At 40.2% G+C, this 14,395-nt stretch overlaps 1 protein-coding gene across 2 annotated transcripts in view; it reads right to left on the reverse strand.

Moving 5' to 3' along the window:
• LOC102852419 (serine/threonine-protein phosphatase PP1-beta catalytic subunit-like) overlaps nt 1-12,690 on the reverse strand; it is a 50,095-nt gene extending 37,405 nt beyond the window's left edge. The window contains exon 1 of one of the 2 annotated variants that reach the window (XM_006880570.1): nt 12,273-12,621. In XM_006880570.1, the coding sequence (XP_006880632.1) occupies nt 12,273-12,324 (52 nt within the window). In that variant the 5' untranslated portion in view covers nt 12,325-12,621. The other variant, XM_006880571.1, reaches the window with a different exon arrangement.
• Between the last annotated feature and the right edge of the window lie 1,705 nt (nt 12,691-14,395).

A 14,395-nucleotide genomic window follows, 5' to 3' on the forward strand; every position in this document is an offset into this window, starting at 1 on the left:
TCTCTTATCTCATACTTGGTTGTCTGTCTTTTTTTTTTTTTCTTTAATTAATATTTTTTAATATAACTATTCTTTTTTAATTTTTTGTTGCAGTTTGGGTGGGTTGTCTGTCTTGTTGCCAATAAAAACCCTCAAGCTTTCAAGTGAAAACTGTTGTTGCTGTTGTATGAGTTGGAAGACTCATAGTTGACCCTTTAGCAGGTCTTCAGAGGCAGTAATCACCCATCTTTACCCTGTGGAGGAGCTGGTGGATTAAAACCTTGTCTTTGTGTTGGCAATGAAAAGTGGTTGTCAAGGAACTTTCCAAAGTGCTGAAGAGCAATGATGCCACTTTAAAGACTAAGGAGTGCCTGATTCAAGTCATGACATATTCAGTTGTTTCCTATTCATCTGAACAATGAATAAGGGTGGCAGAAGAATTAATACCTATCAACTGTGGTGTTAAGAGAAGAGTACTGAACATTCCATTGGCTGTCATAGAACAAACAAGTCTGTCTCAGAGGAAGTGCATGCAACCAGAGTACTCCTTAGAGGCAAGGATGATTAAACTTTATGGCACATACTTTGGGCATGTTGTTAAGAGGGACAAATTCTTGGAAAAGGGCATCATGCTTGGTAAGATGGAGGGTCAGAAAAAGAGAGGAAGACCCTCAATAAGATGGACTAACAAGTTACTAACAATGGCTTCAAACATATCATCATGAGGATGGCACAAGGATAGGCCAAAGTTCAAATCTGTTGTTCACAGGGTCATGATGAGGCACCTATAACAACAACAATCACACTTAACAAAACCAAGATTTAAAAAACACTTTATGGTACAAAATATCCACACATGAGCCAGTACTTTTCAACTTACAAGATCATGGTGAAGTAAAGAAGATATACTCAATGTGCAAGACAAATCAATGGATTTTTTACCCCCTAGGAAATCAGGCTTCACTTTACACAGCTACATATATTTATGTAGTAGAGATTTTATCAACATTAACACAAGTGTCCGCACACAAGTCAAGTCCTGACAGCAAAATATGGCAGCATCGCTACATGCCATTTCCACCAGAACATATGACTAACATGCAGGTATATTTCTCTCACATGCCAATGACTCAAGCACCTTTGACTGTACAACCAAAAAAGTTGCTGGATGTTTCTTTGACTGGAACTATAAGAAACAAGAAGTTTACAAATAGAACTCAGTTCAAAGAGTGACATCCACAAAGGTGGATCTAAGGAAGCATGTTGAAATCAGTGGATTTTATATAGAGCTCTTTTGCCACTAAAAAAGAAGTCCTCCGGTGACATAACTTGTTCAGCACCTGCCCACTAATTCAAAGACTGGCTGTTTGAAACCACTGAGAAGGATTTCAGGAAACTCCCTGGGCGCAGCTGGTGGATTCAAACATCTTCCCTTTGAGAGGGCAGTGCAATTCCTTATCAGCTAAGCTATCAGAGCTCCTTCAAAAGGCTATATACAGCTTAGTTGAATCATAAGGTTGAAGTCATCTCCAGGTCTGTAGGGTGACTAAGAGCCACAGTCTCTATTAAACCAGTAAACTTGGCCTTTGTTTTATATTTTTCTTCCACTTTGTCAGAGGTCAATGGATTTTAATTGATAAACCAAATGAAAAGTTCATGGATATAAAAAGCATTGCAACCTACTTCTAAGAAGCTACAACTTTTCAATTTTTTGGTTGAATACCAGAGAAGAATACCTGGTGGATGGTAGAGCAGGGAAATAAGTGGGTCAAGACACGTGTGCCAAAGGCAGGGACAACACTGACACCAATGGTTAACTCCATAATAAGGAATATACCTTTCACTTTTTCTATAAAATGCAGGTCTGTCTGATACTTCTCTAAATCTGAACATTCAGATTAAGACACACTAAGAAGAAGGATTGGCCATGCACTTCTGAAAAAGCAGGCCTCTGAAAACCCTATGTACAACAATGTACTGAAGAGCAATGGTGTTTCTCTGGAGACTAAGGTGCATCTGATACAGGCCATGGTCTTCGCAATCACTTGTTATGCATCAGAGAGTTGGACAATGACCAAGGAGGATAGAAGGAGAATTGATGCCTTTGAGCTGTGGTGCTGGAGAAGAGCATTGAGAGTACCATGGATTGCTAGGAAAACAGATTCATCCTGGAAAGGGTCAAACCGGGCTGCTCCTTGGAGGCAAGGATTCTGAGGCTCCGTCTAACATACTTTGGACATGTTGTGAGGAGAGACCGGTCCTTGGAGAAGGACATCATGCTTGGGAGGGTGGAGGGACAGCGCAGGAGGGGAAGGCCCTCTATGAGGTGGATTGATTCAGTGACTGGGATAATCGGGATGGGAGTGTCAGAGACAGTGCAATTGGCACAGGACAGAGCAGAATTTAGGGCTGTTGTACATAGGGTCGCTATGAGTCGCAAGCGACGACGGCACATACCACAACCAGAGAAGAAAATCCAAAATCATCTAATTCATCACTGCCATTTAGATTTCAACACATAGACACTTTCAACTGGGTTTTTGAGGTTGTCCATTTTACCACATAAAGATTGCCTATATTTTTTCCCCCACGTGGAACTGTAGCTGGATTTGAACTACCAGCAAAAGGGTGATCTTCTGGTAACATAAGAAGGGTAATGAAACATTTCTCTTTTCCAGCTCATATCTGTTGTGAGCAGATTTTCAGATTTTTCTACTTTGACTATTCAACCAAGATATAAAGCACACTAAAGGAAAGGTGTAAGATTTCAGATGTCTTCTATGAAACTGAACACTAAAAAAATTTACATAAATGTAGAAGAGTAGCATTCTAAATTTTGTTTTAATTTTATTTTATCATTTTTGTGTGTCAAATTGGATCTGATTTGTACAGGAGGAGACTGCCCCTCCTTCTCCAGCAGAGCATCTGGTGGATTCAAACCACAGATCTCTGGGATTGAAATGCAGCTTCTTGCCACTAGGTCACCAGAACTCCCTAACATTCTCAATTTTTTAAAAGCTATGTTTCATAAAACAAGATTTATGTTAAAAATATAGGAAATCAATGTAATTTTATTGTTGTTGTGTACCACTGAGTAGAAACCGAACCACAGCACACCATCCAGTGGTTTTAGAGCCAATAAATCACAAAGGCTGAGACGAGACTACTCATCTTTCTCCTATGGAGCAGCTGGTGGATTCAAATGGCACACCTTTGCACTGGCAGTACAACTGTTTACCAGTAAGTCACCTTGCTCGCCAAAACTGAAGAGAACTTGAGGCGCTTGATGCTGAAGATCAAGGACTGCAGCTTTCAATAGACTGCATCTCAACATCAAGAAAACAAACATCTTCACAACTGGGTCAAGAGGCACCATCATGATAGATGGAGAAAGTTTGAAGGTGTTAACAATTTCATCTTGCTTAGATTCACAATCAACTGTTGGTACCAGCAAGAAATAAAAACACAAGTTACACTGGGAAAATTAGTTGTCAAATCTCTCCAGAGTGCTAACGAGCAATCCTGTCAGTCTAGAGAGTAAGGTGTGCCTGATCCAGGCCATAGTCTTCTCAACTGCTTGCTATGCACCTGAGAGCGGGACAGTGACTAAAGATGACAGAAGAATGAATGCTTTTGAGTTGTGGTGCTGGAGAAGAGTCCTGAACATACCATGAACTTGCAAGAGAACAATTAGGTCCCAGAGAGGGTAAGACCAATTTGAGCCAAGGATTTTGAAGTAGAAAGTCCACCAAAATAGAAAGCCCATTCTCCCTTATAGGTTTTTCAATCTCTCATATACTTTGGACTTGTTTCCAGGAGGGATCAGTCCTCAGAGAAAGATTTCATGGTTGGAAGAGCTTAAGTGAAGGAAAGGAAGAATCTGGATGAGAAGAACTGACACTCTGTCTGTGGCAATGGTGCCAGGTATGCCAGAGAAGGGAGACTGACTCAGGACAAGATCCAGAGCCACTGTTCATAGGGTTGCTATGAGTTGTTGTTAACTTGATGGCACTTAACAATAATCCATCAGAGCTCCCTTTTAAAGAACAGATAATTTCCATTTTAAATTTTAATTTCTAACAATATTGCATTGGGAAAGTCTGCTGTCAGAGACATCTTCAGAGTACTGAAGAGCAACAATGTCAGTCTGGAAACCAAGGTGCGTCTGATGCAGGCATGGTCTTCACAACAGTATGCTTGCTATGCATCAGAAAGCTGGACAATGACTAGAGATGATAGAAGGAATTGATGATTTGAGCTGTGGTGCTGGAGAAGAGTACTGAATATACCATGGACTGCTAAGAGAACAAACAGGTTCATCCTGGAGAGGATGAAACCAGACTGCTCCTTGGAGACAAGGATTCTGAAGCTCCGGTTGACATACTTTGGGCATGTAGCAAGGAGGGAGCAGTCCTTGTAGAGGGAAATTATGCTTGAGAGGGTGGAGGAATAGAGCAGGAAGGGAAGACCTTTGATGACATGGACTGACTCAGTGATTGGGGTAATGGGGGTAGGTGTGTCAGAGACAATAATAAGGTTGGCTCAGGATAGAGCAGGGTTGAGAGCTACTGTACATTGGGTCACTATGACTTCAAGCCACAGGCGACTTGCCAGCACATAACAACATTAATAACTCATACAAATTAAAAAGCTCATAAGGCCTTCAATCCTTTTATAGGAGTATAAAAGGGTCTCAAAAACTCAAAAAGTGAGATGCACTGTCCCACTAAGAAAAAGTATACAGCAAATACTAAGAGCATCTTAAATCACCTTTCAGTATTTTATTCTGCCTAGAAGTACTTATCTAGTGCCAATACTGCTACCGTGAACCAAGATAAAAACTCTTGATAACCAAAGAAGTTATTTTCACACATATACACATTTCTAAGAAGAATGACAGCAAAAAAAAACACATTATCTGTACAGTACTCATAAAAAATTTTTAGGGGTCATGGAGTGAGTTCCACTCACAGAGAACCTATTATTTGTAACAGAATGAAATCTTGCCTGATCCACTGTGCTTAAGTCCATTGTCAGAATCACTGCGTCAAACTATCTCACTGAGGTTGTCTTCTGCTTTACTGACTCTCCATAAAAAACTGTTGTTGTTAGGTGTCACAGCAACCCTATGAAAGGTGAATTTTTTTTTTTTGCTTTGTTTTTTTTAATGTGAGTGTACCGTCAAATCAGATCTGACTGGTACAGGAGGAGATTGTCCCTCCTTTTCCTGGCAGAGCATCTGGTGGATTCGAACCGTGTGCCTCTGGGATTGTAGTTGCAGCTCCTTGCCACTAGGCCACCAGAGCTCCCCTTGAAAGGTGGATTTGAACCTCGCCCTAAGTCCTATCCTGTGCCATCTTCAAACTTCCTGACACACTAGAGCTCATTGTGGCACTGTGTCAACCCACCTGGTTTCTGGGTCTTCCTCTCCTTTGCCAACCCTCAACCCTTCCCATTATCATGTCCTTCTCCCAAGTAATAGTCCTTCCCAGCAACATGCCCAAGTGAAGCCTCACCATTCTTGCCGCCAAAGAGCACCCTGGCTATACCCTCTCCAAGACTTACTTGGGTGTTTTTTGTTTGTTTTTTGGCTGTCTGTGGGATGTTCAGTGCTCTTCTCCAACACCAAAACTGAAAAACATCAATTCTTCTGTCATTCTATTCACTGTTCAGCTCTCAGATGCATAGCAAGTGATTGGAAAAACCATAACCTGAATCAGAAATAGCCTTCTTAAAAATTAGTGTGGGGAAGGTTCAGGGCTCAGCAGCATATCGAGTAGTCTTCTATTTCTTAGCTCAAGTTTGTACTAAACAGTAATAATCATAGCTATATTTCTTAAGCTTTGTGTTTGAAGAAGTATTTTACCAGTTTAATATGATTATTTATGTAAGAGACACTATTATATGCAGAAGAAACCAGGGCAGCGCAGAAATTACAAATGGTCTATCTTTAATATCACTGAGGATTTACTCTTGAGATTTGGATCTGATTCTCATGAAATATATTCTTTTCTGTCATCTAACTGAAGGCCCATTTTCCCCTACAGGTTTTCAATCTCTCATTCAGAAATCTGGTCATTTACTCTCTACTCTGACTCAATTATGTGCTAAGTATTCAAATGACACATATGAAACCTACAAGTACTTAGACAATTTCTTTCTCACATTATCATTCAAGATAAAAAGCAATGATTACAAATACTAAATATAACACTGTTGTTGTTGTGTACCCTAGATTTGGAACCAAGCCATAGCTGACCCTCCAGTGGGTTTTCCCAGGCAGTTAATTGCTCATCCTTCTTGAACAAATAGCAAATGCTATATAATTCTTTTACTATGACCACTAATTTTTTTATTTCTTAAGCTCTTGAAAAATTAAAAGCTGGTTTAAGAGAAAGTGAAAATGATACCTAGCAAATAAATATTCAAGGCAAGAAAGTGTGCTGGTCAATAAGTATTTGACAAGGACTATGTGTGAAACTTTTTTACTCAGAATATTCGGATTCACATTCTGGGAATACAGTCCTTTTATGGTCAAATAAATTATGTCAGAACCTCCACTACATTGAGTGGGCACGTATCCAAACCAAGGACAATGCTTTCTACAGGTTGTGCCGATACTTAAATAGACGTACAGAAATTGAGAAAGGAGAGCCTTTGAGGTCAGTGATTATCAGGAAGGGGAAGGGTTTCCTTCTACCACAGAAATGCAAATCCTCATAAATTGACACATGAATGGAGCAGAGACAGAGTAAGGCAAAACAACTGTCCTTCACAGAACTATAAACCTACAGTTTAGAATATGACCCAGCAATTTTTCTCAAAGGAATTGAAAATATGTCAACAGAAACCTGTAGATTAACTTTTTTAACATTAATCTTAACACCTAAGGGCAGAAACAATCCAAATGTTCATTGGCAGATTAATGGATAAATAAAATGCAGTAAATTCATACAATGAAATCTTATTCAACCATAAAAAGAAATGAAGTAATGATGAAATGCTTGCTATAAAATGGCTGAACTTTGAAAGCATGGTAAGTGAAATAAATCAATCACACACACAAAAAATTAATTCTACGTATAGAAAATGTACAGAGTAGGCAAATAGAAAAGGTAGATGAGAGACTGTATATAGCTGGGGTGGGGGTGGGAAAGAGGGGGTGACTAAGGGATTCAGAGTATTTGAGGGGATGAGTGGTGACAAAAATGATCTAAAAATGAGGTGAGTGTACAATTCTGGGAATACATTGAAAACAAACGAAATTAGGTGAATTTATGATTATATGATTATGTGAATGCTTTGAAGAAGTTTTCAAATATACTTCTCCCCCAACTCTCCAGAAGGACATAGAAGAGAAAAACACCCTATTTACTTAAAATGACTCACAAGAAAAGAAAGAAAACATTAAATGATTATATTGTGGATTCCCACTCCTGGCAACCTTGTACATGCAGAACAGAACTGACCCACAGGTTTCTAAAGCTTTCTTTTGTAAGCTGACTGCCAGGTCTCTCTTCCAAAGTCTCTAACCACCAACTTTTTGACCAGTAGTTCTATGCTTAATATATGTACCACCCACAGACTCCTAAATAAGCATAGTTTGTCAATGTTACTATGTGCCATGAACTGACTAATACCTGACTCTCCAGTGAGTGTTCAGCGGCAGTTAATTGCATAGGTGACTGCTCACCCAACTCCCAAGAGCAGCTGATGGTTTTGAACTGTGTGGCTTTGGAACTGTAGTGCATCTTTTTACCACTAAGCATAGTAGAGTTCTACAAAAACAATTGAGAAATTGACATGAAGTGAAAAAAATTAGAAAACAAAAATCATTCATCTCAACATTGCTATCAAGCTACCAATGGTCAAAAATATATTACTATTACTCAAGCTGTAATATTCAAGCTCAGAGACAGTATTAAATAATAAAATTTAGAATACTATTACAAAGTAATAATCTTTTAAAGTATTAACACGTTGCCACAAATGACGGGAAAAAAAATGCGTTTCTATGCACGGTCGTCAATTTAAGTGTGCGGCAACATGTTAGAAGATTTCATCATGGAAAAATGTTCACAAATAAGCACTACATGAAAAATGCACAAATTGGCAAAATCAATATTCTAACTATGCCAAGTATATGAACACTGTAACAAAATTTCTTAAGGCTTTATCTCTGGATAAGGCATTACCAGGAACTTGTTTGCTCTCCCCACTCTACTCTGGTGGCTTAGCGGTAAAGAGTTGTGCTGCCAACCTAAAGACTGATGGTTAGAATCCATGAGCTGTCTGCAAGGGAAAGATTTACTGCCTTTGAAAACCTGGTGTAGAGCCAGCTATGAGTTGGTTCTGACTTGATGGTATAGAACAACACAAATGTTAACTAATTATCAAGTTTTCTATAACAAGCCTTTCTTATTTTTATAATCAGGGAGTTCTGGTGGCCTAATAAATAAGGAGCTGTGATGCCAAACTGAAGTCACATGGTTCAAATGCACCAGCTGCTCCATGGGAGAAAAATGAGCACTCTCCTGGGGTATTTACTGCCTCTGAAAACCCACTGGAAGGTCAACTATGAGTTGGTTCCCACTCAATGGTACTTAACAATTACTTTCATAATTACAAAAAAGCCAATTCCTGATACATACATACAATTATTTACCTATTACCTCTATATTATACCCACTACCAACTCATAGTGTCCCCATAGGACAAAGCAGAACTGTCCTATAGGGTTTCCATGGCTATAATGTTGACTAAGGCAGACTACTATATCTCTCTCCTGCAGAACAGCAGTTAGCTTTAAATGCCTGACTTCTGTTAGCAGTCCAATGCTTAACTACCATGCCACCAAGCCCACTGTATCACAGACATATATAAATTACTCATACCTGAGAGTGAAGTCTAGCTTAGAATTCAGAGACTGGAAACAGAGCAAACTTACTCTTCTGTCTCCAACAAATTACTTATCCTCAAAACAGACAGACAGACACACACACACTCCTTTCAAATGGACCAACAAACATGATAAATATAGGAAAGACTGAGGCTGTCAAGGATTTAATTTTATTCAGATACATAATCAACACTCATAGAAGCAATAGTAAAGAACAGAAAGAAATATAGGCTGTCAAGAATTTCTTTAAAATGTTAAAGAGCAAGGATGTCACTTTAAAAACTAAGGTGTGTGATCCAAGCCCCTGGGTATCTTCAAATGTTTCATATACAGGTGAAAGCCGGACAATTCTAAATACTCCAGGGACTGTTAAAAGAATAAACTCTGTCTTGGAAGAAGTGTAGTCAGGGTGCTCTTTAAAAGCAAAGACAGTAACATTTTTGCATCCCCTACACATAACCATGAGGGAGAAATTGTGGAAAAAAGGACATCACACTTTGAAAGGTCATCAAGAGGAAGATTCTCCTCAAGGAGATGGACTGACATACCGACTGCAACAAATGTAGGGTCTGACTCTGTGGTATAGAGCAGCGAGATGGAGCTAACTCAACCGTACCTAATAACCACTACACATTCTCCCTTCACCTAGTCAAGAGAAACAATTTCCAGATCCTCTGATAATTCCATTATACTTCCATTGTATATATGAACTCCTGTGGGAATCAATGATCTAAGTAAATAGCTTTTATGAAAATTTCCAGGATATCCATATGAACAAGTTTAATGTAAAGATTTAATCAAGAATACTAGGCTAAGTCACACAAATATGCCACATAAGCACTACAGGGTTTATAATGGTAAGGCATGTCTTCAAGCTTTTAATTCTAATAAAACTTCATACACAAAAAAGCACTAAAGAAAACAGTATATTGCTTTAATAAAATGTTTCAAATGTTCTTTGAAAATAGTACAGCAATGAAAAGTACAAAGTATTCTACAAAAGCACAAAATGACTGATAAAGTACATTATAATGGATAACTAGGTATTATATAAAAAGAACCAATATTGCTTCAAATCAGTAAAATTAGCTTATTAAAATGAGAGTGCATCCTGATAATGTTTTTAACATAGATAAATCCTGGTCTAGTTTTAACTTGTATTTCTATTTCAGATGAAAAAAAACAAAAACATATACTGTAAAAACCCTAACTGTAAATAAATCTAATAGGCAGACTATCACTTGCATTTGGGTTAAAATTAGTATGCTATACTATAAAAATCAAGGCACTTAAAAAAAAATCTTATTTGAAAAGTAGAAGTAATTACTCACTAGAAAAGTTATGTCAGCTATGGGCATAGCTTCAAATTGGTGGAGGTGGGGGTGGGGCCCAAAACCTTCCTAAAGGTTAATACAGACTGTAGGTTGTGGCAGGGGAGGCCTGGGGAAGGTCGAATCTCAAGGTGAGACTGACTATGCTTCCCCAAAAATAAAGAACTAGTAAAACTCTTCACAAATGAGAACGTACTGAATATCTGAATAGAGCGGAGATCTGAACCAAGTATTCTTCAGTGACAAAACTGTGTCTGTTATCTGCCAGAGGTCAAAAAAGATTTGTTAAAAAGGGAAAAATGTGCCGAGAAATATTACCATAAGAATGGTACAAGAATCCCAAGAATTCACATAAATATAGAAACAAATACAATTACTGAAGCTACTGTCCCCTTCCTTTTTCAACAGCTTTTAACAATGTACTGGATTTCCCTAATTAATGATGAGTCACACCACCATATTTTATGTCTGTAAATTATGTCAGGATATACAAGTATTTAAATAAACACTTAAGCCAAGATACAAACATTTGATTTCAAAAATTTATACTGAGGTTTAAAAGTTGATAGGAAGGAAAAAAAGTTGATAGGCCTTAAAAAAAAAAAAAAGTTGACAGGCCTCAACTTCCCTAAAGGTTAACAAGATGAACTATTTTTACCCCCTCTGAGAACAATGCAAAATTACAAAAAATTATACAGCCTTTTCCAAAACCAACTTCTGACAGTTTAAAGAGCCAGTATGATGCTCTTGTCTACAAAAGTCCACAAAGTCAGAAGTAGTGAACACTGCAGGCACCAGGGGGCCTCCCAGGAATAACTTGGTAGTAAAGGAAAAAGGTAAGAGTTCCTGGTAAAACTTTGCTTCCTATTCAGCCCTGGAGGATTTCACATCTGGAGCAAATACACTCTATTTCGTTACAAAATGAGCGCGCACAGAACTGAGGATGTTTTAAATACCAACACGCTAGTTGAAAAAAACCCTCTTCAAATCATACAATCTTCTTTGGTGATTTTACAAACTTAAATACATAACTGCACTGTGATAAACAATTATCCTACAATAATTTGAAATTAAAAAAACAGTGAACGTATATAGAATCCTTTAGTTCTATCTGACAAAGACTGTTTTTAAGATTCAATTTTTTTTTCTCTTCGACACAGAAAGCGAAGAGGGATGACACATATTCTAGGCTAAAGAGATTGGTAGATGATTTCGATTAATTTTGAAAAATGTCATGCAATAAATCAACACGTTCAACTCCCAACATAAGAATGGGGGGAAAAAAAGTGTTCAATGCAAACTATCAGAGCCCAGGTACCGAAAATGCTGATCAGACTTGTTCATTCCTTTCAAACATGGGAAAAGCTTTACAATCAGAACATTAGGAACTTTGTTCAGAAATAAAATTATGCTTAAAACCTTAAATTCTCCAACTGAAAGCCAAGCCTTTTAGCAAACCTATCTACTTTTCGGTATGTGAGATTTCAATCCGATAAAAATTTTTTAAAAATTATTATTTTTTAAATAAGTACTAAATTATAAGTATTTCAGAGCCCACTAATGGGATCTCCTTGAAAGAGTTCGCGATCTACCATCACATAACAATGCTGAATGGCCTCAATCGTATTCAGTTTTTAAATAAAATCCACTCTCAATACAGTAATGAGGCAGCAAAGGCCAGGGGACGGCGCGTTCCACGGATACAATGCACAGCAGCACGCATCCTCCTTGGAAGGGTCACCGGAGGCGAGAACCCACACCTTCTCAAAGGTTGTTCCCCCGCAGATGGACACTCACACCCCCAGATCAGGGCGCCTCGGTCCCGAACCCTCCGGAGCCCGAGCGAGCGGCCCCGGGACCCCGCCACCCTCCAGCCCGCGTTCTCGGAGGCCCTCCCAGCGCCGCAAGCCTCCTCGCCCCCTCCTCCGCTCCTGCTCCCCACTGATCGGGGAAGGGGGGTTTAAAATGAGGATCCCCTCCGGGTTCAGGGACTTTAAGGGGAAGCGAAAGAATAAAGGCGGCCGCCTCCCTCCAGCCCTAGCCGGCCCGGGCTCTGCACTCACCCTCCAGCAATCGGGTGATGAGACTATCCACGTTCAGCTCCCCGTCCGCCATCTTGTCGGCACTCGATTCGGCTTCCCGGCAGCGGGAACAAGGGGTTCTGGGCGGCGGAGGCTGCGGCGACGGCTCGGCGTTCTCTCACCTACAAGTCACGCGGCGTTTCGACCCCGGTTCCAACTGTCCCCGGGTCCCGGGCCCTCCCCCCACCCCCTCCCCACAATGCAGTGAGAGCGCGCGCACACTCGGGAGGCTCCCGAACTAAATAAATAAATAAACAAGCGGGGCACCACACAGCCGGCCGCGTCAGACCCAGGCCACCACCTCCTCCTCGGCACCGCCCAACTCCGCAAAAGCTCACCAGCGCCGCCACGGCCCCGCCCGCAGAGCCGCACTACACGGCCCTTCCCCGCCACCGCGCCACGCAGCCCTTCGCGCAGGCGCGTGGCGCACTCCTTCCCGCCTCCCTTGGCGGGTTCAGCCTTTGCGCAATCGCACTGTGCTCAGTTCTCCCGCCCCTGTCACCGCCGCCGTCTAAGCGCAGGTGCGTCGCCCTTTCCCTTTACTTGCATTGCGCCGAATCCCCGCGGCGGCGCAGGCGCTGGTGAGGGTCTGGGCATTAGCTGCCTGCGTCGCGGAAGCTCCCATTACGCAGAGCCCGCGTAGTCCGGGTTACCCTTCCTCTTGGTCCTTTCAGTTCTCCTGTGCACTCTGCCGACGCAGTGCTCATGTCCGTTGCATGTCGCTTTTCTTTGCTTGGCTTCGTTCCCTGGTTTTGCAAGCAATTTCTCATCTCTCCGTTAAAACAAGAAATGGATACTACGTTTACTCTTGTAAGCCCGACACTTGGCGCGTATAGGAAGCCAGGAGCTCGAAAAGTTTAACATTGTACATAAGGAATTTTGGGCACAGCCATTCCACAATGGTACGTCCCCAGTGCCCCTGAAGGAAGTAAATGTTAAAGTGGTCCCTGAACCAGTCATCAGTAAAAAGATTTTAAATTAATATGTTAACTCTTTTTCACATAAGCCTTTTTCATTTCTTAACATCTGTATCTAATGCATGCTATTTTCCCCACAATACTTCTTTGCTCTATTAACTTGCTTAATCACCTTCTGTTGTACCTGTTTATGCATTTCTCTCGCACGCTCAACAGTAAGCTCCGTGATAGTAAAACCATTTATCTTTTGTGTTTGGCACATAGAAGGGAGGAAGAAGGAAAAATACGGAGGCACCAAATAAAACTGTAGAAAGGCAGATGGAAATGTAATCACACAAAGACAACCCAGGGGTTTTGACCTGCTCTAGGAAATGGCCTTAATTAGATGTATACTCATTCTTGAAATATTTTTCCGAAATTCATGCAGATGCTGCAGAATTCCTAATAGTATTCTCCCAGCCACATATCAATAGTTACAACTAACATGAATTGAAATCCCTGAATACCCTTGACACCTCTGTATACCTCTGACACAACGGTTAAGTGTTATACCCTTGTTACCTCGTTTAATCCTTTACGACTATATGAGGTAGCTATATTATTTTCATTTTGTAAATGACATTCTGAGACAGAATGGTTAAATATCTAGCCCCAAATCATGCAATAGGCGGCAGCGGTTGATTCAAGCCTAGGCATCTAGATATACAGCCTGCTCTTCTACTTGCTGTGTTGTGTTTATGTGAACTGTTATGTGTAAGCTGAGCTGCTTAAACATGCTTGTGTTATGCCATACATTTAGATGGGGAAAAAAATAATTTTTTGAAAAATATTGTCCGACCAAGTATTTTGTAATGATGAAGGTGACATACACAGCTAATGTTTGTTTCTTAATGCTTTTCTCCCCCAGGTACCCCAGCTATCTTTTTCTTTCAGGAAGAGAACTCATTTCCATCAGTTCGGCTTCCAGCCGATGGGAATTAATTATTCCTATCTAGTTTTGTTTGTGTTCTGTTGTACATAGGGTTTTCAGAGGCCTGCTTTTTCAGAAATGGATGGCCAAACCTTCTTCCTAGTCTGTCTTAATCTGAATGTTCAGATTTAGAGAAGTATTAGACAGACCAGCATATTTTTTTATTTTTTTTTGTAATTTTTATTTTTCCATCTAACATCAGCTACAATATCCCTAGT

The sequence above is a fragment of the Elephantulus edwardii genome, unplaced genomic scaffold, assembly GCF_000299155.1.
Source record: "Elephantulus edwardii isolate Elephantulus edwardi_28Jun2011 unplaced genomic scaffold, EleEdw1.0 scaffold00009, whole genome shotgun sequence".
NCBI classification, from domain to species: Eukaryota; Metazoa; Chordata; class Mammalia; order Macroscelidea; family Macroscelididae; genus Elephantulus; species Elephantulus edwardii.